The sequence below is a fragment of the Berghia stephanieae genome, chromosome 2, assembly GCF_034508935.2.
Source record: "Berghia stephanieae isolate SIO BIC M18660-M18661 chromosome 2, UCSD_Bste_1.3, whole genome shotgun sequence".
NCBI classification, from domain to species: domain Eukaryota; kingdom Metazoa; phylum Mollusca; class Gastropoda; order Nudibranchia; family Aeolidiidae; genus Berghia; species Berghia stephanieae.
Genome location: NC_088361.1, coordinates 55,742,122 through 55,769,427, shown reverse-complemented (window position 1 = coordinate 55,769,427; position 27,306 = coordinate 55,742,122). Strand labels below are relative to the sequence as shown.

Below are 27,306 nucleotides of genomic sequence, written 5' to 3'. Positions count from 1 at the left end.
AGAAGAGAGAAGGAAGAAGAAGAAGAGAGGAGGAGAAGAAGAAGAAGAAGAGAAGAAGAAGGAGAAGGAGGAGGAGAAGAAGAAAGAAGAAGAAGAAGAGAGAAGGAGAAGAGAGAGAGAGAGGAGGAGAGAGGAGAGGAGGAGAGGAGGAGGAGGAGGAGGAGGAGGAGGAGGAGAAGAAGAAGAAGAAGAAGAAGAAGAAGAAGAAGAAGAAGAAGAGCTTGACTCCATTTTCTGGCACTGCTGTCTTTATTCTTTCCTTTTTCATGTTCTTCAGCAGGGACACCATCATTTTTACTTACACGTCCTCTGCCAGTCAAACATTAACCAGTAAGCTCCCCTTGTATTATAAAATTCCTAAACTGGTGGAACTATGAGCCTCCAACTTCCTATGTCAACAGTTAGGTAGGGCTAGTGTCATCGGCCACAGGGTTGCCAGTTTGGCATTTTAAATGCCAGATTCCAAAAATCTGGCATTTTTGAAAACCGTTTGGCATTAGAAAAATCATTTGGCATTTGGCATTTTCATTTGGCATTTTCTTTTCTTGTATATTATACTTCAAATGACACCTTTTCTTAATTAGGTTTCATAAGAAACACGAAACAGTAAGTTTTCTTAATTGTCAATAATTATTTAACTGTTTACGTATTTACCTTTCATGTTAATGTATTTCTTTTTCATTCTTAAAATCCAACCGTGGTGTAGTGGTTTAGCACTCCACTTAGTTGTCAATAGGTAAAAAATTACCCCAACAGGAAATTTAGTATAATTCCAAAAAAAAAAATAAAAGAAAACACGCAAGCCACCAGGATATGATAGTAAATTGTCTATCAAAAGTGAGTAGTTTTCTTTTGGGGGTGGGAGTCAACAGACTTTGGCATTTTTATGAGTGTTTTGGCATTTTTTGAGTCTTCTCCTGGCATTTTGTTGAAAAATAATCTGGCAACCCTGATCGGCCATCGGGTGAAAATAACAGGGTTGCCAGTTTGGCATTTTAAATGCCAGATTCCAAAAATCTGGCATTTTTGAAAACCGTTTGGCATTAGAAAAATCATTTGGCATTTGGCATTTTCATTTGGCATTTTCTTTTCTTGTATATTATACTTCAAATGACACCTTTTCTTAATTATTTCTAAACGCGTAAAAACAAACATCTTCACATTTCTTTTTCATTCTTAAAATCCAACCGTGGTGTAGTGGTTTAGCACTCCACTTAGTAGTCAGTAGGTAAATAATTACCCCAACAGGAAATTTAGTATAATTAAAAAAAAAAAAAAAAAAAAAAAAAAAAAAAAAAGAAAAAGAAAAGAAAACACGCAAGCCACCAGGATATGATAGTAAATTGTCTATCAAAAGTGAGTAGTTTTCTTAGTGGGGGTGGGAGTCAACAGACTTTGGCATCTTTTTGAGTGTTTTGGCATTTTTTGAGTCTTCCCCTGGCATTTTGTTGAAAAATAATCTGGCAACCCTGGAAAATAAGGCGTTCTCACAAACTAGAGAGATGTTTCTGGCTTTTGCCTTTCTCAGTTAATCAGGGACATACTTATCTCTTTATTACAGTGTTCATGAGTTTTGTTTTGAGCTCTTCAAATAAAGGCAAAGAGGTTGAACTAAGTGAAGGCACTGGAATTGGAATATGAACCAAAATTAAAATGACCAGCAAAATACATTCTGGAACTGGAGTTGTCGTTATCGCTGTCTTCGCATCTTCTTTGTTTCTCTCGGCTATTACTCCATCATTTGCCTACAATCCAGCCAATGATGCCAAGAATATACAGTACAATCAAAGTCACTCTACAATTCCACATGAAGACCAACGACATTCCAATTCCGTAGTTGATGAAGGTGATAAACCAATGCCAATGAAGAAAGAGTCCACATTACTTTTGGTCCAAGTGGTGAGTTTTGTGTTAAAAATAAAATGTTGTTTGAGCACAGGTAATAATATCGTACAGGATACCTACATTTTAAAACTGCAAAGTGAAAAATCAGTTTTATTTGAAGCATGGGGGGGGGGGGGGGGGGGGGGGGGGGGTTGCTTCTTGCATTCTAATTCTGGGTGAAAAACGTACACAGTCTCAGACTCTAAACTGTCGATGGAGGAACAGATTAATAATTTGGTTGAAAATTACCTTTTTCCAGCTAAAATATATTGCTTCCATTTAACGCTTTAGATATTAGAGGTCCTAAGCGTTGCATTCCTTGTTCTATCAAAAAGAGTATTGTATCGCAATGCTTCTTTGCTGACAGGGAACAAATTAACATTGTGGCTATATCACCTTCCTTGCATTCTAATTCTGGGTGAAAAACGTACACAGTCTCAGACTCTAAACTGTCGATGGAGGAACAGATTAATAATTTGGTTGAAAATTACCTTTTTCCAGCTAAAATATATTGCTTCCATTTAACGCTTGAGATTATCCAGAGTGGACTGCATAAGTCCTTCAACTGTAGTTTATCCCGGTTTCTATAGCATGAAACAGACGATAGCAATTGCTTGCTATCCTTTGGGTTGGATGCTAGTATATTGCAAAGTATTTTCCACCAGATCTAACAAACCCAGCTACCCATTCAGTGCTGGGTAAACAGGGGTTCAGAAAAATCCCGGTATCTATAGCATGAAACAGACAATAGCAATTGCTTGCTATCCTTTGGATAGGATGCTAGTATATTGCAAAGTATTTTCCACCAGATCTAACAGACCCAGCTACCCATTCAGTGCTGGGTAAACAGGGGTTCAGAAAAATTCTCGACTGCACCCGGGACAGATCTTGGTCCCTTTGCTTGTGAAGCGAGTGCTCTACCAACTCAGCCATCGAGACCCTCATAGAGAAGGCACTGCAAAAGGTATAGTGTACTAGCTTTATATATAATATCTATTTTTTTACAGTGAACTCTACCAGTAGAAAAGTTTCAATTTTTAATATTTTTACAAAGCTGAAACCTTTTCAACTTCTCAAACCTTTTTTTTCTTAATTACTTTTTGCAGTTATTCCGTCATGGCGATCGCAGTCCTTTACACTCTTTTCCAACTGACATCAACAAGGACAAATGGCCCCAGGGATATGGACAGCTGACTGAGGTATCATAAGATGTTTTATTATATTGATTTAGTTCTCAGGTACCAAAAGCCAAATACTCAATTGTAAGGGTTCCATCGTCCACCTTGACTGACTGAGTGGCACAATTTATATGTATTATAATATATAGAAGAAAAGGAATTCTTGGAATTTTTATTAGTGCACTAGTTTCTTAACCCTCACCTTTCGAAAGGAAGAAAAATGATCACACTGCAATAAACATTTTACTTTTTCAAATCTCTTTTCTATATCAATATTATGTATATGTCCTTATTGCTTCTGAGTTTGAGTGTAAAATAAACAATTTTTGTATTGGTAGGGATTCTACTGTATCAAATAGAGCCCCCTTCCCCCCCCCCCCCCATCCCCTGTCTTTTTTTTTCCAGAGTTTTTGCACCCCCGCCATGTCAAAGCTTTATTTGCAGCCCCCCCCCCCTTTTTTTTTTTTTGGATTAGATTTCCGCTTATGACATGTTCCGGTGAAAATTATTTACTGTTGCTTTAAAAGCAGTATATTTGATTGAAAGATAGCCATTTTATAAATCACATCTCGCTTCACGTAAATTAGGAAATGTCCAAAAAGCACACACACACCCTCAATGGATTTGTCAAATTGTTTTACTTCCAGATCTTATTATAGTAAGATAAAAGTGAGATGGAAAAGATTTGACCGCCTACTTCTTTATGTCATCATGAAACAACATCTTCCTTGCAGGACAATCCTCATTTATTTCAAACATAAATTCACTGCACTTAATAAACAATGGTTACACTCATGTTTTTTTGTAATGCGACAATATGCTCAGCATTCCATGTCGATAATATTGAATAGCTAGATTAATGTAGTTTAAACTCCGGAATAGCCATAAATTCAATTTAATCCCTTTTCTCTTTGTAAAACAAAAGAAGAAGAAAAAAACCTTCTGTTTTTGTTTCTCATATTTTCTTTTCCTTTTAAAAAAAAATTTGGATATTCTTTTTAAGAATCTTTTAGAATAATTTGAAAATTTACGATACAGGTTTTTTTAAGAGAGTTTTTTTGATAATGCATTCCTAATTTAAGGGAAGAGATAATATTTAGCATATGTATGCTTTTTCGAAAGAATGCTGTTTATGAGGTCTTAATAAAAGTAATAATGATATAATTAGATAATAATAAGTCACTGTATAGTCAAAAAATTCATGAATTCATGGTCTAATGTGCTTTACAATAAAGTCCATATTTACAGTGGAGAAAAAATTAAAATTAGTAAACAGAGTACAGCAACAAAAAACCCACTTGAAAAAAGCAGTAAACTAAATTAATTAAAAGCAATTTTAAACAGTTCCTTCTTTAAATCGGACTTAAAGGAAGAGAGGCGGGAGAATTTCTGGTTGTAGAAGACATAAAATTCCTGATTTTTGGAGCTGACCTTACCTGTATAAATTTGGAGATTTGTTGAGCTAGGTTGTATATGTAATTTAGATGATTAATAATTGTCATCACAGGCATGTATAGGAGGGTACAGATTTTCGTAAACAGGTGCATGCGTAAGCTACTCAGAATAAAATGGATGGATAGAATAAAAAATGAAGAAGTATAGAAAAGAACACAGCAGAAACCAGTGGGAGAGGAAATAGGAAGAAGACGATGGAGGTGGATTGGGCACACGCTTAGAAAGAATGACTCCACTATAACAAAGAAAGTATTGGACTGGAATCCTCAGGGCAGAAGATCAAGGGGAAGGCCACGAGGAACATGGAGAATTAAAGAAGCTCATATACAGAGAAGTGGTAAGACATGGAATGAGATTAAAAAGTTAGCTCAGGATAGAGAGGGATGGAAACTTTGTCTGTGGCCTATACCCTGACCCAGGGTGAAAAAGGCAATGATGATGATGATGATAATTACTAATATATCTTTTTATTTCCAGCTGGGAGTGACTCAAGGCTTTGAGTTGGGGCAGTTCTTGAGCAGGTTTTATTCCAGTTTCATAGGCCCTGATTACCATCCAGATGAGGTGGGTCAATATTTTGCTTTGTTCTTACTCTCATTTTTTTTCTTTCTGTTGGTGAGAAGCAGTAGATCCAGATGAAATAGGTGCATAACACATGTTTTGCAAGGCTTGCCATGGTATAATGGAGGAATTTCACTTGCACATTAGGTCTTTTGTTCAACTGTGTTTTGCAACAGGTTTGCCGATGGGAAAGTTTTGACAAGTTTTCGACAATTAAAGTATAAATCTATTTTTTAAAATGTTTTGTCATAAATTGTGTAACTACAAAATTTTATAGCATATTATAGCACTGTACAAAGTATAAACGGGCACTAAGCGCTTTACATTGACTTTGACATCAATTGAACTAAACATACTGATTAAAAAGAGATTGCAGAATCACCTTGAGCTCTCAATTTCATAACTATAATTTCGTCACTTTTATCATTCTGCAATGGCAGGTTCACATTCAAAGTACAGACACAGATCGTACTCTGATGACCGCCCAGTGTGTTGCCGCAGGACTGTTTTCAAAACAATCAAGAGTGGAAGAAAAATCAAGATCTGTTCTGTGGCAGCCTGTCCCTATACACACAATGCCAAGGCAATTTGATAAAGTGAGTAGATTTTGGTTTAGGATGTGTATGAATGAATATTTGTCCCATTTGTTATTTAATTGTTTACTTTTCAGTGTGATAATTTAGTGATTGAAATCTTTGTTTTTATTTTCTTTTCATATCTAACTTTTATTAAGCTCTGAATTGAAGCGTGTTATACAAACTCGTCCTTCAGACCCACAAGAACGGAAATTTATCACAATATAATAACAAATGGTTAACCTCCCCAATGAGCTGATAGTCAATTTCAGTCAAATTTAACATAGACTCAACTGTGCAATCGCTTGCCAAAAAAGCAAATGACACAGATTCAAATAGAGTTGATTTAAATTTTAATTGGAAATGTTCAATCAGTTTGAATGTCATCCAAGTTACAAATACAAATGAATAAATCCTATATCCTGTAAGGGTTCACCAATCTCACTCATAAAGAAGTATCTGGATAATGACCAATTTAGCCCAAATAATCATTGAATTTAATCTCTGATTTTTTTATAAAGAAAATAATTAATTTGACATTTGACATATAAAAAAGAAGAATATATTTCAATTTTCTTCTATCCAGATGCTTAGTCCTGACAAAGTATGCGATTATGTCAGCAACCTCAAATATGGTCTCAAGGCATATTTTTATTCAAAGCAGGCTATCATGAAAGACAAGGTAAGGGTTTGAAAGTGAATACTACATTTCTTGGAACTGGATGTGATTTAATTTAATTATATAAATTAGTTTACAGTTTTGATAAAATAAAATATAATGATAATTGTTTTTATAACCCTCCAATTACATTCACGTATGGAGATGAACTTATAATATTTATTTCTCGACTTCATTTAGGAAAAGTGCATTTATACTCCCTAATGCCAAAACATGGAGCAGTTTAAAATTTAAAACTAGAAATGCTAAAGACATTAATGAATTTTAAAATGCCCTTGATAGGGAAATTTTTGCTTTAACATAGATATATAACTGAGCATTCATAAAATGTCAATAATAAGAATGGATGGGGTTTTTTTATGTGTTAAAATTTTTTTTTTTTTTCATATTTTGATCTTTTATATTTTATTTTTATTTTTTTTATTGTTTTAAATTTTCTTCTAATCTTTTATCTGTTTCTTCCTTTTTAATATTTTTATCTCAAAAGAATATGCAATGTGTAATGTACACTATATTGTTACTTATGTTTTAAGGGCACTTAACGGGGTGAGGTTCCTGACCTCCCATAGTGGGCAGGGAGGTATATACTGTGTCTTCTATCCCCCTATATCTGTTTTCCTGCTTGCATTCCGTCTTTGTCTTTGAATGAGATTACTTGGTTTTGTCCTGGCCCTGGCTGGGAGGGGAACAATCAAAGATGATTGTTTATTTCCTTGTAAATCATCTCTCTGTTATGCACTGTATTATTTTTTCCTTTTACATATGTATGATTTGTGAACAGTTGAGTGTGTTCCTCTTGGTGGGGGACCTGTGCTTGTGTTTGGATGAGACATTTAGTGATCTCAAACTAAGTACACCATAGTGTGTCACTAGTTTTTTCACATTAAAATATAAAAGATATTTCCAACCAAAATTGGACTAATTATATTTCAAAAGGTCCCCTTAAAAGTATAGCTTTAAATTATCAAACAAGTCTGCTGATTTCATTGAATAATAACTTTATTTAAGATTAAGAAAATGTCAAAAATGTAAAGGTTTTGACAATCAAAACTTACCTATTCAGTAACACGTGAAGACAATACAATACACACAAACAAATCGTGTGTTGTTGTTGTCTCAAGTTTACTCTTCTGTTTTCTTGTAGCAGCTTTGCTCTGACTTTTTGTGAAAAAGATGTGTAGTGTGGAAACTTCTTCACTCTGTACTGAACACATCCCAACAAATGTTGAGAACAACTGTGCTTCTCAAATATATTTTATGCACAAGGCTTGCACTATCCTTTTATATCTGGATTGATATTTGATTGAACATGTTCTTAACGGGCACCTTATATTATCACACTCTTTTATGGAGATGTGATATAACGACGCACACCGCTTTTTAATTCGTCACAGAACTGGCCAACATTTAATATTTTTATAACACAGTTTTCGCCTTCTCTATGTTATATTTAGTTTGCTACTGAATCGGCCAGTATAACGCAGTTTCAGCCTTCTCTGTGTTGTACTTTATTGGGACATATATGCATAGTAATTGATCTGCCTTTTCTGTCCTATAATTTTTATTGAACTCTTTTTATTGGACTGACATTGCATAAGTTTGCCTTCTCTGTGCAATGATTTTGGTCACCCATTTACGGACTTAGACAGTACAGTAACCTGCACTATCCTTGCTATTTTCCGGCCCCAAACTTTTCTCACACAATCAACCCTGCATTGTGCGAAGAATAGGAAGTGACTAATTGCGGCCTGTCATGGATTTATATCACCATGGTAAAAAGTATTTATAGGACGACTGAGAGGCATTGTCAACACAAGATAACCTAACAACAGGTTTGAAAAATAACAACTCATGGATGCCTTAAGCTAATATCCCATTGAGACTTAATGCTCATTCTACAGTAACATGACAGTATGCTTGGAATCTACATCTGTTCCCTATTTGAACCAGTTCCCCTTTGTCTTGCTTATTCTTGGGTGCTTTTATTGTAATTCTATAATTTTTTACTATCCCTTTTTATTCCTTTTTACTGCCGCTGATGTGACCTAAATGTGTTGCAAGCGCCGTAAAACCCTTAAAAACAAAACAAAGGCACTTTAGGTACACATGGTCCATTTTAAAGCTGTATTACAGATATGATATGATAATAAATAAAATTTCTTCATACCAAAGGAATATTAATCTTTTAGGATGTGTGGCAAGAAAATCACTTTAACACTGCAACGTAAATAGAAAAAAAAAAAAATAGAGATTTAATAACAGGGCTCAAATATGGTGTTGAAAAACAACAACAAAAACTAGAAGTTGTGGAGAAAACTTTTGTTATGTTTTTATTTTAATCTAAAATTTTAGTTGTTTTGCCAATTTTATAATTTTCCTTGACTTCATTTAATTATGGTGTTGACTATGGGTTATGATTGGTTTTGATCATGCACAAATTGATAGGAGTATGAATAATATTTCGACTGTCTACTCAGTGCTCAGTAGTATAACATAGTACTGCTGTTTGTGTGGAATCAGATTATCATAGTGCTGTCTACTTCTTGGGATCCTCTTTGTTCAAGCACTTTTACATTATCCCATTAGATTTTTTAAAAAATTAGCAAAACATGGCAATCCAGACATCAAAGAAGAAGCAAGCCCTTTAAAGTCATAAAGTCCATGGATCTTGAGTCCATATTGAGTTCTGTATTATAAAACGGAAAACTACAGGTTTCTGCTACCCTTTTTACAGAATAATTGTTTTTCACATTTTTATTTCTGCAAATCAGATCTAATAGACTCAGATTCCCAATCATTGCTTGGGTGTTGTTGAGTTTAGATTTTTTTTTTTGAAACTAACTAAATCAGGGTTAAAAACTAGTCCCCTTGCTTTTGAATCTAAGAATTGAGCTATCAATTATTGATATCAACAAAATGTCACCACTTTTATCCTGCTTTTTAAAATTTTTTTTTTTTCAATTACAATGATGGCATATGATCATTTCTATATCCTTGCAGATAACTATGTTTGCCTTGAGTGAGTATTCAGGCTTGGTGATGAATTTTACAACACTACATGCTCTTGCAGATACATTATTCTGTGAAGTAAGTTTGAGCTTTTAGATATATTTTTTCTCTTTTTTTATTTCTTTGACACCTGACAGAGAGTCAGAAAGTGTACTTTTTTTTTTAACCAGCTCTGTACTGTCCAGCATTGTGATTTTTTAATACTCTGTCAGCTAATGCTCTTTTGCAAATTGTTTTTTGTATGGGGTTTTGACATATAACACAGCTAAGACATGTGTTTGAAAACACCTTTGATTTAAATTTGATATAGACTAGACCTGATTTTCAGCACAAAACAACACCTGATCATTTATGTAGTGCAGTATCCACTTAATGTGCTTGAAGTGCTTTACAACAGCAACACTTAGACTTGTAGGACGAGTCATGGTGCCTGTTAAATGATATTTTAACTTTTCTGATAGAGACAACACTGTTAACGGCCAGAAAGGACTCAACCATGCGCCGCTCAGAGTTCGTCTCGAACCCTGGACCCTCCTGTCCAAAAGTGAGTGTCAAAGCACTAGACCACATAGCCGCACAACCTAGCACCAGATTGGGGTTGTCACATATGGTGAATCCATTTGTTATTGGTTGTTTTTTTAACTTTTTATTATGGTCTATTCAATGCTTATGCTGTGTTTTGTCAGAATCAATGCACATTACAGCTCACAATGATTATTGATGTGACTTATTTATTTGTTTATTTATTTATTGCTATTTTGTTATTCATTGTAGAGAGTTCACAACATGAGTCGCCATACCTGGCTGAAGGATGGAATGGAAACCAGGTTGTTCTCTTTCTACCATCAGTTGCCAGTGTTGATGCCAGAAGAAGCAAAGTACCTTGCAGGTGATTATAACGATGAATAGAGAGAAAAATGTGACTACAGATTTTAAGGATCAATTCAGTTGGAGTGTCTTATTTTTGTTTTTCTTTTCCAATATCTATAGTCTGAGAGAAACGTGATCAAATGCTTTCTCCCGTTTTTGAAGAGTGCAGGTCATCTAAAAGTACTTCTACTAAGTTTAAAGGGGATTTAAAACTGGACCCACTTAAACATCAGCAATGCTGGGTAATTTGGATGGGGGTAGGGAGGGGGGAGAGAGAGAGAGAGTTCCTTCACTATCATCATCATCAAACTCTTATTTTCAGGCTTTCTTCTGGAAACAATATTGGACAACATGATGCACAAAGCCAAACACCCCGAAGACAAACACAAACTTTACCTCTACTCAGCTGTAAGTGTTGATTTTTGTCTGTCAATTTTATATTTTTTTAGGACTAATAATTCCTCATGTGTTTTGTTTGTTTTTGATTCTTAAGAACTGTTCAACCTTTCTTCATTTTATCACCTTTATTATAATCATCCCACCCAGTCATGGATTTTGGCAACAAAAAATCTCTATGATTCACGCATATTTACCTGCTCTCACCATAAGTTGACATAGTATTTTCCACGAACACATTGACCACCCCTCTTATAAAAATAAAAGAAGAAAAGTAGCTAAAAACAAACTAGCTCTAAATTATTGTTACTTATTGTTTCCTATTTCAATTTGAGCTTGAGCATTTATGTAGCACAATATCCTCAAAAAATTTCTCACAAAGTGCTTAACATAGGGTCCCAAGCCAACAGGAACACTTAAACTGTAGGACAAGACGCGATGCCTGTATTGCCCCATTATAATTTTTTTTTTTTTTGGACAGATTATACTGTTGCTGGCCAGGTATTCGATAAAAAGATCTTAAGTAAAGAATCTTTTCTAAATGTTCAACTTTGCACTGCCCTCATAATGATTCAAACCAGGGACCTGTTGGTCCAAAGGGAGTTGTCATATCACAATTTTAGTTAAATATTACTAGATTTTCACAAATTTTGATGTAGTTTTCAAGCTTTGAAAATTAATTTTACCTATTCATTTAAGTTCCTATATTTTTTTGCGGATGAGTTATGTCTGTCTGTACCGTGTTCCCTTGTATAACTGAAAATAAACTTAAAGCCATGATAGACTCCAAGGGTTAACTTATTCTTAAAAGATTAAAGAAGAAGCTGTCATCTTTATTTTATCTCCAGCATCAAGGAAATGTTCACTCTTTGATGTCTCTACTGGGAGTCTTCCACAAGGACACAACAATTCCATATGCAACTGCTGTCATCTTAGAGCTTCATAGAATCAATGGCAAGCTATTTGTGAAGTTATTGTTTAAAACAACTGATGCATTTGTGCCAAAATTACTTCGTCTTCCAGGTAAATAAAATTTCTTAATTTTTACCCTTTAATTCTTTTCCTGTAGACTCTTTTATTGTTATTTTTCCACCTAAATTAGTAGGGGAATATGGTAGTTGAGGACATAAGCGGTATTGAGTTAAAAATATACATTGTGATATTAGACTGTAATTGAGTACTTTTCAATGAAATTAGTGCTTGACAAGAAAAGCTGAAGTGTTATTGAAAGGAAATTATCAGGTTTGTGTAGTTTTTTTTTTCTTTAAACAAAAATTTCAAAGCAACTTGGTGACTATATATTGATTTTGGTCAAGATTCAATCACTGTTAAATAGCTGTCAAACATTACATGCTTTTTGAAAGTACTACTTAAGGTTCCTATTGATGATCAGAATCTGTATTTTGAGTTGTTTTTTTTTTATTTCTTTTTTTTCAAACAAACTATTTGTTGTATTTTCTCTTATAATAAGGATCGATTCATTTGTTTTTAGGACAACTCTGTCCACTTAGCCGTGTTGGATAGTTTGGTATTTTAGATCTGGCACTAAGAACTTTAGACTAGCACCCTGTTTGAAGTATTGCAAGCAATCACCACTGTTTGTTTTAACCATAGAAACAGTGATTAACTATGGCTTCATGGACTTTGCGACATTCCAGGAACAAGTAAATGAAACCCTTATATTGTTGTCACTATAAGATAGTGTGTGCGTGGGCGCCACATACGTTCAATCTTGTTTTAGTTTTAGTTGTTAACATTCGGCATCAAACTGATTGGTGAGAATTTATTTTTCCACTTAATTCAAATCTCTTCTATTCCCCCCCCCCCCCCCCCCCCCCCCCCCCCATCCCTCCGGGTCTCAACTTATATCTGTTTCCAGGCTGTCGAGGTCATCTGTGTCCTTTGAGTGCACTGACAGATCTCCATGATGAGCCTCCCCAGAAAGCCTGGCAAGATATGTGTGGGTTGGCCTCTCAGGAAAATGTCATCGACTTTGGTGAAAGTATGATCTATCTCAATCTCTCTCTCTTTCTCTCTCTCTCTCTCTCTCTCTCTCTCTCTCTCTCTCTCTCTCTCTCTCTCTCTCTATCTCTCTTTTTCTCTCTCTCTCTCTCTCTCTCTCTCTCTCTCTCTCTCTCTCTCTGCATAAACATCTCGCATTCCACTCATTTAAAAGCGTTTATTGACTGAGTCAAATACGGAAATATGCTTGCACAGTCATGTACTCTTAAACTGAAAAAGGCTCCAAACTTTAGAAAAGGGTCCTGAAAAGGACAGTGCATCACACCACCAATAACTGCTCTCCACATATAATTATCACAACCTTTTTCACACATCTATTTCTCAAAGCTTTACAACACTGGAGAAATATGAATGGGAAAAAAAAATTCCATAGTGTGCTGTCGACATAGAAGATAATGTAGTCTTTGTGATTCGATTTGTCACAAATTTTTCTGTGTAAAGTTATATTGCGAACCAAACTGTGAGGCTACAACTTATATCAAGCAAAAGCTTTATTTGGTCCAACCACAGCAAGCATCCTTAGAGGATATCTTTAACACACAACAACACGTCAATATGGAACTAAAAGAACAAACAACTTTTAAAGACACACACACACACAAACACACCTATTTTGCACGTGAACATATTTAATGCTATAGGAGGGCATTTTAGGTATCACCAGATGGTGGTAGAAGCGATAGTTGTAGAAATATTAGTGGTGGTATTGGTAGTTGCTATTGTCATTTACATCTTTGTGTACTTGAAACATGTCATTCCAGTATTCCATGCTTAGGAATGCCACACACATATTATATAGATGGAGATGACCTGCAGCATATAATTTTTTAGTTAACTTTAGTTTGTGTGGCATTTGCATTTTGAAAAATAGAGTCTATTGATCACTATCATTATGTCTGTCTAGGTGATCACCGCCTTAATTGCTATTTGGGATTTGCTTTAAAATTTCCTTCCATCAAAGTTGCAGGAAAATACAGCTATGAAAGACTGGTAAATTTTTAAAAAGGTGTAGCTGACACTGTGTAATACCTTAATTATGCATGTGCTAATGCAACAATATACCAATCATGGCAGGAATTTTTCTGTTAATTCATTTTTAAAAAAAAAAATTGATCAGATAAAGATAGTCATATTTCAAAACCATCCGAAGAGTGAAAATAGGTCCAAAGTGCAATATTCTTTATCAAATGTTCAGTTTGTCTATAGTCATATTTTGCGATTCCTTATTCATACATGTGGCTGATTTTCCCTCTGAACTGTGATTTTGATTACAATCTTGGCTGTCCTTCCTCAAGAATCAAATTGTCATTATCACTATTTTGTTTCCTCAGACACCATTCCTATCCTGATTGCCATTCTAGTTGCATTTATCGGCCTGGACTTTTTCCTGCTCTATAAAACTTTCAAGTATCGGCAACGACTCAATATCAGGGATGGCAAAGAGTCCTATGCTCTTGTTCGCACAGATGACGGAAGCAGTAGTGGAAGTGGTAGTGATGCAGATGATGATGGTGATGATTTCAACAGTGTTGAGATGGGAGAAGATACCCAAGTTTTGATGACCAAAGACCTCCATAGCAAACGTCACAAATGTAAAAAGCCAAACCATGCAACAAATGGAAGAAAGAAGATGAATGGATCAAAAGTTAATGGTAAAAGATCTCGGATCGGCAGGGATAGAGATATAGATAGTGATGATAGTTTTGAAGAGACCTCATTATTTGTTGCCCCGCCTAAATAACTTAGTTATCAGTTATTACATTTCAGGTTTTATTTTTTAACATCATAGATGGGAAATCTCCCATATATTAAAAGGTTTTCTGTGAAAATAGACCTCTAAAAAACAATCAGAATTAATTAGTATTAGCTTTTATGGTCAAAAGATTACAATGATACCAAGACACAAAATTTAGCTTCACAAGTTTTCTCAATAGACTTTTTAAAGGAATTAATGATATAAAAAGGCGAAAATATTATGATAATCCCATTGTAATGTATAAGGTCTGATAATTTTTACCTTTAACCTGTTGTTTAATTAGCGATGAAGAACTCATTAACATATATTTATGTAGTGTGAAGGAACAATTGGCTGTTGCAGATCTGTAAAACACCATATGCTATCATTTTACCATGTTTCATTGTTATTTATTTATTAATTATTTTTTTTACACACTAATTCTTCAGCACTCTAATTCTTTCATCTCTAATCAAATGTAATATTGTTCTTAGTGATTATAAGTAGTTTCTAACCCAGGTTGTCAGAAATTATTTATGCCATGTTGTCAATATAGGTATGAAAATGTGCCAGATGTATACAGAGTATAAAAATATCATGGTGTCGAAGAGCCAAACCCGGGATCCAACTGACACAGCATTCACTGCTTGACTGAGAGACAGAAATCAGTGAGCAGTCACACAAGCCACTGAGCCATCCAGCTACACAAAAATACGGCTAGCAAACTTAGTACCCATTGTGCAGACTCTCTACTCTCAACTACTTAGGGGATCACAACAAGGTTGACTGACTGACCCTGCAAACTTTCAATGCTGGATGGGGTTCCTGACCTCCCATGTGGGCAGAGAGGTACTTACTGAATCTTCTATCCCCTTATATCTGCTTTTCAACTTGCTTTCTGTCTTTGTCTTGGAATGAGATTACTTGGTTTTGTCCTGACCCTGGCTGAGAGGGAAACAGTCAAATGTATAGTTTGATTTGGGAGATGATATTTTTTCCCCCTTGTAAATCATTTCTCTGTTATGCACTGTATTATATTTTGTTTATATATTTTATATGATTTGTAAACATTTAAGTGTATTCGTCTCAGTGGGGACCTGTGCTTGTGTCTGGATGAGACTTTTAGGTGATCTCAAACTAAGTACTTTGATAGTGTGCTCTTGGAATCTACATCTGTTTCCTATTTGAACTTCTTCTCCTTCGTCTTACCTTTTCTTGGGTGCCTTAAATGTAATTCTATAACTTATTACTGTCCCATTTTCTTCCCTTTTACTAGTGCTGATATAACCTTAATGTGTTGCAAGCGCTGTAAAACCCTTAAAAACAAACAAACTTTCAATGAGCAGAGCAAATTTAAACTATGCACTCTTATGCATATTATTACATTCCAAAGGTTGTATTTCCAATTGAAGTGCATTGATAAGGAAATTGAATTTGGATCAAACAATTGAATTATATATCAGGGTTTACAAAATAGAAACCACAAAACTGGAAGAGAAAAGATAATCATGTATTTAATATTGAAATTTGTTTTGATAATGGTCATACTTTACTATGCATAATGTTACAGCACAACAATTTGAAATTATAACGATTTAGTCAATCGCCTTATGTTTGTTGTCATGGATTTACCTGCATTGGAAACAATGGGGTTTTTATTTATGGCATCTTATATTAAATCAGTGTTCCACACTCCAATTCCTGACAGGAATTTTTAGATGTCACTTTTTAACTTGATCATGTTCACATGAATGGGCAAACAAATTTGATTTGAAATCCATTAATGACGAGATCAAAAGATAATTCAAATACTGAAAAGGGCTTTGAACTAAAACTAAACATTTTTCAACTATCCGATTTTCTACCTTTTTGTGACTATGACTGCATTATGTTCTATTCTATATTTCTGACTTTTGATTTTTGACAAAAATGAGTAAATAAGAGAGAATAAATGTAAAATCTGTATATCTCGATTACTTTAAAAAAAAAAAAATTGAATCCTCTCTTTATCTTCCTCTATGCTCTATATATAATACTATGAGTTTTTCTGAGATATTCTTAATTCTAAATATTTACTATTTTAATTACTCTTCTTTTTAACGGGAGATGGAAAGATTGCAAAGTATCTTTGAAGTATCTTTATATTTTTAAACGTTCGCTTAAAACACATCTGTTTCGTTTTAAGTAGATTGTATGAGAAGCAAGATAGGTCTGATTTGTGTTGTGTGTGTGTGTGTGTGAATGAGTATGTTTCAGCCAAAGTAATTTTTAATTTAAGCATTTTGAGTCTGGTATCTCAGAGGTATATAAGTTTTCAGTATTATAATTACTATTAAAGTATCACAAGCGCTGTTATACCCCCGAAAAGAAATAAGAATTATGAAACCCAAAGTTATGAATTACTTGTTTCATATAAGCATTTCATCAAGGGTTGACAAATTTCCTGTGACACTCTAGTTTTTAATCTCTATGATGACTTTGTCATAAAGATCAAATGTATTTATCTTCATGTTGACATAGATTTTGCATGATTATAAAAAGATTTTTATTCTCACATAATTCGTATTCAGTTAATTCGGAATCTAGTTGGTTGATTGTTTTTTATATGATCTGGTCACATTTATTTATATATCTAATAAACATGTATGTTTTTGGTAGATGTAAATAGATTACTTTTGTTTGATTTTGATATATTGTTGCTTGTTAATATTTCAGGTCTGATTAACAGATTGATATTTTGATTATTAATCAAAAAGAACTGTGATGGTTCAAAAACAGGTATAGATAGAAATTATTGCTTGGATTATGTAGGGAATAAGTTGCATGTCATATTTATAGGTCTCAAATGCATAGAATGTGCATTTCAGTAACTGAATTACTTAGTAGTCTTTCAGAGTCAATCGATCCATGGAGCCAGAGTTTATCTCAGTTTCCGTAGAGTAAAACAAACAATAGCAACTGCTTGCTACCTTTCAGATTAGAAGCTAGTCAGTCTACTTCAAATCCTTTTACACCAAGTAGGTGTCAGAAAAAAATCTCAACTGAGATGTCTAGGATTTTGTTGAAAGATTGTTTTTTTGCCAGTAGCAGTGGATAATAATGATAATAATAATAATAATAATAATAATAATAATAGATAGCATTTCTACAGTGCATAACCATGACGATTGATGTTTTTTTAAATGCACTTTACATTGGCATTATTACATTTAATCATACATTTGTAACAATAATCTAATAACATACATACTGTGAATTGACACATATAAATAAAACTAAGTAGTACAATACAATAAAAGGCTCAATGCAAGATATTTTTCATAAAATAAATTATGTTTCAATCTAGATTTAAAAATAGTGGTGTTTGGTGCATCTCTTTCTGTTTTTGGGAGAGAATTCCAAAACTTTTGGACCTGAATTATAAAATGATCTCTCCATTCGTTTTCAAACAGAGTTTAGTGGTATCCATTTATGAACGGAGTGACCTGCATGGTTTGTAGGTAATTAAACAATTTATGAGATAAGATGGGGCTTCCTGGGATATACATGTAAAATACATCATGGCAATTTTATATTTAAAACGTTCTTCAACTGGAAGCCAATGAAGTTCATACAATAAAGGAAGAGAGTACGCAAGTCTTTTTGTTTTGTTACTAATCTTGCAGTATTGTTTTGAATTATCTGGAGTTTTTAAATTTTATCACGGGTTACGCCACAAAGTAGAGAATTGCACTAATCTCGTCGAGATGTTACAAGTGTTTAGTTTCATCAAGAGTTAGGTAATAACGGATAGATGAAATTCTTATAAGTTGATAGTTTAAAGATTTACAAAGATTAAAAACTTGGTTAGACATAGATCACTCTCGAAAAGTACATCTAAATTTTTTACAACATTGAAAAATTTTTTGTTATGTCCATTTATATCAGAGCAACAGTGGGCTGTACGATTTTACACCCATTCTCTTTTAAATTTCCACAGAGTTTAATTTCAAGTTGTTTAAAATCATCCAGTCTTTTACTGCCGATGTACACTTTTCTGTGTTAGTCACAAGTTTAGGGAGATTTTATGAAATATCTGATTTGGTTATATTCAGCATAAAAGTAAAACTGCATGTTAAGCTCTGAAAATTTGCTACCAGGGTTGAGTGTATATTGTAAATAAAAACAGGACCAAGTACAGAGCCCTGGGGTATGCTGTATAAAAGAGGGGTTTCTCTGGAAAAGCAATAATTTATTTTGACACCTTGTTTCTGTCACTTAGATACGATGTAAACCAGGCCAGGGCACTACCTCAGATACCGAAGGTGATTTCTTGTCTGTTCAATAAATTCGGAAGGTTCCATGGTATTGAATGTTGCAGACAAATCTAACATAGCAGTCAAACTTTCTTATCATCAACATGGTGCAAAAGGTCCAAATATACTTTCATAAGGGCAGTTTCAGTACTGTGGTGAACTGATTGGAAAGCTACATTTAAGTCGTTAAAATCAATATGACGCAATAATTTAGATAAGACAATTTTTTCCAAAATTTTTAAGTTAGAAGTTAGATTAGAAACGGGCCTGTAATTACTCAATTCTCTTTCATCAAGTCCTGCTTTGATGACAATGGATCTTCATTTCTCTCTGAAATGTCTGTCTTTACCAGTGTTCTGATTTGGTTCTTAATTGGTTGATAATATATATATATATATTTTTTTTAAAAGTGAGTAAGCCGGTATTTGCGGGTGGTTGGATGGGAGCATCACCCTTGAATCATATACCTATGATGTTCGCATGGGTGTACGATCCGATAGTGATGTCGTTTCTTCTTCTCTTTACTAGCCTATCCTGCTTCTTTGGTTTGTGATTGTATTTTTGACAGGGGATATTTTGTTTTTTTTTTCTGTAAAGCTTCTGCCTGTTTGTTCTTGGTTATTTATAATTTAGCTTATGATATATTTAGGTTATGATTTTGATTTACATTTGTACTATTTTTGTTAGATTGCTTGTTTTTTTGTTTCAGCGGTCTCTCATATAACCTCAATTGTGTTGGAAGAGACCTAAAGCAACAAACAAACAAAAAAAAAGCCGGTATTTCTATATATCAGATAATTTGATCACACTACGCACACATAATTATTCGATATTGATTCCATAACATGAGAATTTGTTTGTCTTTTAAAAAAAAAATTAGTGGGTTTTATTTTTAAAAGATCGACAAGGATCTACATTTTTTTCAATTTGATATTACATTTTCAGATATGCTGTTGAAATTTAATTGTCCATCTCAACTTAAATTACAAGATTGCATTTAAATCGATGCACAATCATTTACCAGTACTTGTCTATATGCTTAATTGTGCGTGAGTCTGACTATGCATGCACAGTTGTCTTTGCAAGCTACTTTGTGTTTTATTTGGTAAAAAAAATGTATCTGGGTGGGGTTTCTGACCTCCCATAGCGGGCGGAGAGGTACATACTGTGTCTTCTATCCCCTTATATCTGTTTTCCAACATGCTTTCTGTCTTTGTCTTGGAATGAGATTACTTAGTTTTTTTCTTGGCCCTGGTTGGAGTCCTGGCTGAGAGGGAAACAGTCGAATGCATAGTTATTGTTTTGGGAGATGATATTTTTTTCCTTGTAAATCATCTCTCTGTTATGTATCATTATATTTATTTTTAATGTATAATGTAAGCATTTGAGTGTTTTCCTCTTTGTTGGATTTTGTGCTTGTGTCCGGATGAGACTTATAGGTGATCTCAAACTAAGTACATTGGTGGTATGCTCTTGGATTCTACACCTGATCCCTATTTGTTCCTAGTTCCCCTTTTGTCTTACTTTCTCTTGGGTGCTTTAATTGTAATTCCAGAAATTTTTGCTATCCCATTTTCTTCCTTTTTACTGGCGCAGATATAACCTAAATGTGTTGCAAGTGCCGTAAAACCCTTAAAAACAAAATCAAAAACCTCCCATACTGGGCAGAGAGGTACTTACTGTGTCACCTATCCCCCTATATCAGTTTCAACATGCTTTCTGTATTTGTCTTGGAATGAGATTATTTGGATTTGTCCTGGCCCTGGTCGAATGTATAATTAGTTATAGGAGATGATATTTTTTTCGTTGTGAATCATATCTCTGTTTTTCTTTTTTTTTTTTTTTTGACAAATATGAATGAAGGTTGATTTTCCAAAACTGCTTGAGATTTTCCATCTGTGAAATAATTTGTGATGTAAATTTTATTTTAAGCTTCAATAGGCACAAGAGTTTCTGTATTTTTGTGTGAATTTGAAGTTTAAATACGATAAAATAATGACTGAATGATATATTTTAGGGGAAAAATCCTCAATATTCCAAAATGGGAAAAACAGAGTTTGGGAGTTTGGGAAAACTAGTCTTCAACTGTAATAACAAATCTTTGACAAATTTCTCACTGCAAACTATTCAGCAGTCTCCTAACTCCTATTTCTTACTTTCACTGACTGGGTGGGGATCCTGACCTCCCATAGCGGGCAGGGAGGTACATGCTGTGTCTTCTATCACCCTGTATCTGTTTTCCAATTGCTGCCTGTCTTTGTCTTGGAATGAGATTACTTTTGTCCTGACCCTGGCCGGAGTCCTTGACTGAGAGGGAAACAGTCAAATGTATAGTTATATTTTTGGGAGATGATATTTTTTTCCTTGTAAATCATCTCTCTGTTATGCATTGTATTATGTTTAGTTTACTTATTATATTATATGATTTGTAAACATTTGAGTGTGTTCCTCTTGGGACCTGTGCTTGTGTCTGGAAGAGACTTTTAGGCGATCTCAAACTAAGTATTTTGATAGTGTGCTCTTGGAATCTACATCTGTTTCCTATTTTAACCAATTCCCCTTTGTCTTCCCTTTTCTTGGGTGCTTTAATTGTAATTCTAGAACTTTTTACTATCCCATTTTCTTCCTTTTTACTGGCTGATATGACCTTAATGTGTTGCAAGTGCCGTAAAGCCCTTAAAAACAAAAAAAACATTAAATGTGTAATCTAAGCATTTGAGTGTATTCCTTTGTTGGATTTTGTGCTTGTGTCCGGATGAGACTTATATAGGTGATATCAAACTAAGTATATTGTTGGTATGCTCTTGGAATCTACATCTGAATCCCTATTTGTTCCCAGTTCGCCTTTGTCTTACTTTCTCATGGGTACTTTAATTGTAATTCTAGAACTTTTTACTGTCCCATTTTCTTCCTTTTTACTGGCGCTGATAAGACCTTAATGTGTTGCAAGCGCCGTAAAACCCTTAAAAAAACAAAAAAACAATTACTTTCACTGAAAATTGTAAATTTCATTTATATTTTTTCACTTCTAACTTTATACAGGATCTAATTGTATATTCTAGAAAAGCAAACAATTTTTAACTTTATACTTCATGAGCTTGTGGCTGTCCTGTAATTCGCTTTCATAATTGCATTTTTAATATTTTTTCCACTGTACTGGTTATTATTACCTAAAGTATTAAAATTTTCAGTTGCTTTTCTCATATAAATCTCTATGGAATATGAATTGTCCATTTAAAATCACGTGTACATTTTACTAATTATGTTTATTTCTTTTGTCTCCTTGTTATAGAACTGGAATTGAAATAGAAATGCAATTTGTGGGCAGGGAGGTACTGGTCATATCTTCTATCGCCCTGTCTGTTTTCCAATTGCTTTCTGTCTTTTTCTTGGAATGGGATTACTTAGTTTTGCCCTGGTCTTGGCTTAGAGGAAAACATTTGAATGTATTGTTATAGTTTTGGGAGATAATATTTTTTTCCTTGTAAATCCTCTCTCTGTAAAGTACTGTTTTTGTGCTATTGGAATCTACATCTGTTCCCTATTTGAGCTAAGTCCCCTTTTACTTGGGTACTTTAATTGTAATTCTAGAACTTTTTACTATCCCATTTTTTTATCTTTTTACTGGCGCTGATATGACCTTAAATGTGTTACAAGCCCCGTAAAACCCTTAAAAGCAAACAAACAGAAATGCAATTTATTCTAATCTAAATCTACAAAAGCAAGTTTTATAATACTTTCTTCATAATCCTCACAACTTTTTTTTTTTTTGAGAGGCACTTTTCAGAATGTATATTATGTGCTTGATTGTTTTTTTTCCTTCTTTTTATCTATACACCTTTTCTTCTATGCATTATCTATTACAATCACATTGTCAAGACATAACTTTTTGTTTTATATCACTGTTGTTAATTGTTAAAAATTGATCACAAAGCTGTATCTGTATCCTGGTTTGTTTTTGTTTTGTTTTTTTCAATCTGTATTTCTTAAATTTATGTTTTTTACTTTCTCTTTATTTTCCCTATAGCTTTAAGTCTATGCATTTTGAGGAATCATTTAGCGGCTGTTGGTTTTAGTTGTGTTGAAAATTGAAAATCAAGAGGACTAGTTGGGAATAAATTACTGGCCAATTTTTCATCTCACAGGCCTACCTCGATGATGTTTATTTACAAAGATACTATTTTTCCCTCAATTCCGGAAATATGAGTTTTATCTAGTTTTCTGAAAATCATTCGTCTCAACTGGCCTGTAGAATTTTCTTTTATCTCTGACATCTCAGAAACTTTTTTTTCTCTCTCCCCCCCCCCCCCCCCCCCCCTAATTTCTTTCTCTACCCAAGAAACCAGATTTTAATGTGCCCGATTCTTACTTATATTTATAGCTGGTTTATTATTATTATTATTATTATTATTGTTGTTGTTGTTGTTGTTGTTATTTTTATTTTTCAGATTATTCTGCCTATGGTGTACCGTTTGGCATACAGTTTAGTATGCGTGTGCTTGGTTCACACTTTTGCATTGAATTGCCATTCTACAAAATAGGTATTGTGATCAAAACAATTTTGAGGTAAATGTAAATCAATGATCAAGAACTCATTATTAAGTTTACAAATGTATTCTCAAAGGCAAATGAGATGCTTAGATCAAACCAAAGATACTTAGATCACACCAATAATTTATAAAACCTTTAAAAAAATTTCATCAATTTAAAATGATATTGAAAAACATCTTGCTCTTAGATGAATGTCGCCATTTGGAATTGTATTTTGTATTGGAAAGGCATTTGGAATTCATATCCAAATCGTATTATTGTTGACAATGCTGTCCAGTTATGGCAGTTTTCTTGAAGAGAGGTCATTCTTTCTACTCGTATCTGGGTGGGAATCCTGACCTCCCATAGCGGGCAGGGAGGTACATACTGTGTCTTCTATCCCCTTATATCTGTTATCCAACATGCTTTTTGTCTTTGTCTCGGAATGAGATTACTTGGTTTTGTCCTGGCACTGGCCGGAATCCTAGCTGGGAGGGAAACAGTCAAATGCATAGTTATTGTTTTGGGAGATGATATTTTTTTCCTTGTAAATCATCTCTCTGTTATGTATTATTATTTTTATTTTTAATGTATAATGTGAGCATTTGAGTGTGTTCCTCTTTGTTGGATTTTGTGCTTGTGTCTGGATGAGACTTGTAGGTGATTTCAAACTAAGTACATTGGTGGTTTGCTCTTGGAATCTGGATCTGATCCCTATTTGTTCTCAATTCCCCTTTGTCTTACTTTTTCTTGGGTGCTTTAATTGTAATTCTAGAACTTTTTACTATCCCATTTTCTTCCTTTTTACTGGCGCTGATATAACCTAAATGTGTTGCAAGCGCCGTAAAACCCTTAAAAACAAAAACAATTTCTACTCGTATTTTAACTTTGACAAAAAGAGAAAACGTTTAGATATCACAAGACAGAAAATTTGTGAGGAACTAGACTTTAATATTCTTCTTTATCTCACCTCTGACTTTTGACTATTAACGCCTTTCAAATATTGTCTTCCAGTTTACTCATCAAAATCTATGATAATAAATATGAAAATCAAAATATGTACATAGAATCTTTCTAATGTGATATTATTTTGTCTTTTGTTATCATTAAAGAATATATGATACTGCTTTCCATATTATCTTTGACATTATTATTATCATTATAATAATAATAATAATTGTTATTATTATTATCATTAGTATGATTATTATTATCATTATTGTTGTTGTTGATATCATTATTATCTTCTATGTAAACCATATCGCTTTCTCCAATATTGAATTTTTCTCCTTTACACACGAAATGTGATAAACCTTTTGAGAATTGTATTTCCTCTTTTCTATATTGCTGATATTTTGAAATGATCTGAATGATTTATGATCCCATTTGTAATACTGTGAACGGAGTCTACTGTGAATGAGTTGTGCATTTCCACTCAAACCTTTTGAATATTCTCGTAAACTGGGGGTTTAATGACCAAATGCTGGGCGGGGTCCTTTAGCCTCCCATGGTGGGCAGGAGGTCACGCTGTGTCTTCTATCCCCTTATATCTGTTTTACGAGTTGCTTTATGTCTTTGTCTTGGAATGGGATTGCTTAGTTTTGTCCCAGCCCTGGCTGAAGTTTTTGACTGGGAGGAAAATACTCAAATGTATAGTTATAGTTTTGGAAGATGATATTTTTTTTTCCTTGTAAATCATCTCTCTGTTATTTATTGTTAGTTATGTATTCTGTAAACATTTGAGTGCGTTCCTCTTAGTGGGATCATGTGCTGGTGTCTGGATGAGAATTTAAGGTGATCTCACATTAAGAACAGTTTTTAGAATCTAAGTCTGTTCCCTATTTGGACCAATACCCCTTTGGCTTAATTTTATTGGGTGCTTTGCTTGTAAATCTAGAATATTTTAACTATTCTATTTTCTTCTTTTTACTTGTGCTGATATGACCTAAATGTGTTGCAAGTGCCGTAAAACCCTTAAAAACAAAAACAAACTATGACCAAGTGGGTGAGAAGTTACACTGACTCCTGGTTGAGCCTTGTTCGAGACTGCTTTTGGCATTTAACTGTTTACCTCGGGTCAGAAGCTTTTCCCTCGATCCCTCACTTTGCAATGCTGCACTGCAGTTGCTCATGCATGAGTTTTCTAATGAGAATTCCATTGAATATTAGATAGGGGAATTTAATACCAATTAAGAGTGCAAAGGGGGCATCCAAATTAGGTCCGGGAGGGAGGTACTTACTATCTTCTATCCCCCTATATATTTGTGTTTTCCAACTTACTTTCTGTCTTTGTCTTGGAATGAGATTACTTGGTTTTGTTCTGTTTCTGCCCGGATACCCTGGCTGAGAGGGAAACAGTCAAATGTCTAGTTAGTTGTGGGAGATGATACATTTTTCCTTGTAAATCATCTCTCTGTTATGTACTGTTATTTTGTTTTATTCTTAACATATAATTTGTAAAAATTTTAGTGTATTCCTCTTAGTGAGGACTTACGCAGGTGTCTGGGTGAGACTTTTAGGTGATCTCACACTAAGTACACTGGTATGTGCTCTTGGAATCTACATCTGTTCCCTATTTGAACCAATTCCCCTTTGCCTCCCTTATTCTTGGATGCTTTAATTGTATTTCTAGAACTTTTTACTGTCCCATTTTCTCCCTTTTTACTGGCGCTGATTTGACCTAAATGTATTGCAAGCGCCATAAAATCCTTAAAATCAAACAAACAAAATATGTCCGCTCTTGCATTCCCTTATGTTATACATCTCTTTGTTACTTTTAATTCTCATTCATATGATTTTACTCTTGGCTTGAACCTTCATCGAAAGGGAAATAGTTCAATGTCATTTCTGTGCAAAGGGGGGGGGGGGGGGGGGGGTATTTTTCCCTCTATCTTTTGTAACATTACTCCATATGAATGATTGATCAAGTGTGTCTGAATAAATGATACATCAAGTGTGCCTGCATGCACATGAGAAGAAAAGCAAAGTCCAGTTTGGACACACGGTAATGTACTGAACACATTCCTTCTATATTTATTTTTTTTAATGGTTTATATATGGATTATAATTTTCGTTATATGTATGTATCTTTTAATTAACCTGTCATCTTTCCTTATCTCAGCTCCTAATGTGGGTGGAATTCCCCTTAGGGCAGTTGAACGTTGGGCCCCTGGGCTAGTAGATTCCTCATTGGTCCATAAGTCTGTTCTCTCATGGACCGACCTGTATCATTTGTTCTTATTTTGGATGGGACATCTCCCTGGTCATTAATCTTTACTTGAATCTCATTGTGATAATTTGAATGTCTCGCTAGGTTGGGAACTTATGTCCTTATCTTGTAGGATGTTTTTTTTTTAGTAGTCTCAGACTTAAATCACGGAAATATTGCTCTTGGGATCCTCTTCTCTTCCCCTTTTCTTACCTTTCTTCTATTGCTTTTGAGCACAATTTGATTCTAGATCTTTAATCTTTTGACTACTGGGTGGGGTTCCTGACCTTCCATAGTGGGAAGGGAGGTGCATACTGTGTCTTTATCCCCCTATATCTGTTTTCCAACTTGCTTTCTGTCTTTGTCTTGGAATGGGATTACTTGGTTTTGTCCTGGCCTTTGCCGGATACCCTGCCTGGAAGGGAAACAGTCAAATGCATAGTTATTGTTTTGAGAGATGATATTTTTTTCCTTGTAAATCATCTCTCTGTTATGAATTATTATATTTATTTTTAATGTATGATGTAAGCATCTGAGTGTATTCCTCCTTGTTGGATTTTGTGCTTGAGTCCGGATGAGACTTATAGGTGATCTCAAGCTAAGTACATTGATGGTATGCTCTTGGAATCTACATCTGATCCCTATTTGTTCCCAAGTCCCTTTGTCTAACTCTCTCTTGGGTGCTTTAATTGTAATTCTAGAACTTTCGACTATCCCATTTTCTTCCTTTTTACTGGGGCTGATATAACCTAAATGTGTTGCAAGCGCCGTAAAACCCTTAAAAACAAACAAACAAATTTTCCCTTTTACATGTGTATGTGGGGACCTGTGCTTGTGTCTGGATGGGACATTTAGTGATTTCAATTTAAGTACACTGATCGTGTGCTTTTGGAATCTACATCTGTTCCC

General features: G+C 34.2%; 1 protein-coding gene across 3 annotated transcripts in view; it reads left to right on the top strand.

Moving 5' to 3' along the window:
* Positions 1 to 16,735, top strand: part of LOC144965183 (prostatic acid phosphatase-like) — a 23,761-nt gene extending 7,026 nt beyond the window's left edge. The window contains exons 1-12 of one of the 3 annotated variants that reach the window (XM_078900248.1): positions 952 to 978; positions 1,482 to 1,899; positions 2,991 to 3,083; positions 4,995 to 5,081; positions 5,519 to 5,674; positions 6,240 to 6,335; positions 9,333 to 9,419; positions 10,116 to 10,230; positions 10,534 to 10,619; positions 11,456 to 11,630; positions 12,487 to 12,609; positions 13,961 to 15,838. In XM_078900248.1, coding sequence (XP_078756374.1) covers positions 1,654 to 1,899; positions 2,991 to 3,083; positions 4,995 to 5,081; positions 5,519 to 5,674; positions 6,240 to 6,335; positions 9,333 to 9,419; positions 10,116 to 10,230; positions 10,534 to 10,619; positions 11,456 to 11,630; positions 12,487 to 12,609; positions 13,961 to 14,370 — 1,674 coding nt within the window. In that variant the 5' untranslated portion in view covers positions 952 to 978; positions 1,482 to 1,653 and the 3' untranslated portion in view covers positions 14,371 to 15,838. Of the gene's footprint in view, positions 1 to 951; positions 979 to 1,439; positions 1,900 to 2,990; positions 3,084 to 4,994; positions 5,082 to 5,518; positions 5,675 to 6,239; positions 6,336 to 9,332; positions 9,420 to 10,115; positions 10,231 to 10,533; positions 10,620 to 11,455; positions 11,631 to 12,486; positions 12,610 to 13,960 lie in introns of those variants that run through there. The other 2 variants (XM_078900249.1, XM_078900247.1) reach the window with 2 other exon arrangements.
* Positions 16,736 to 27,306: the final 10,571 nt, after the last annotated feature.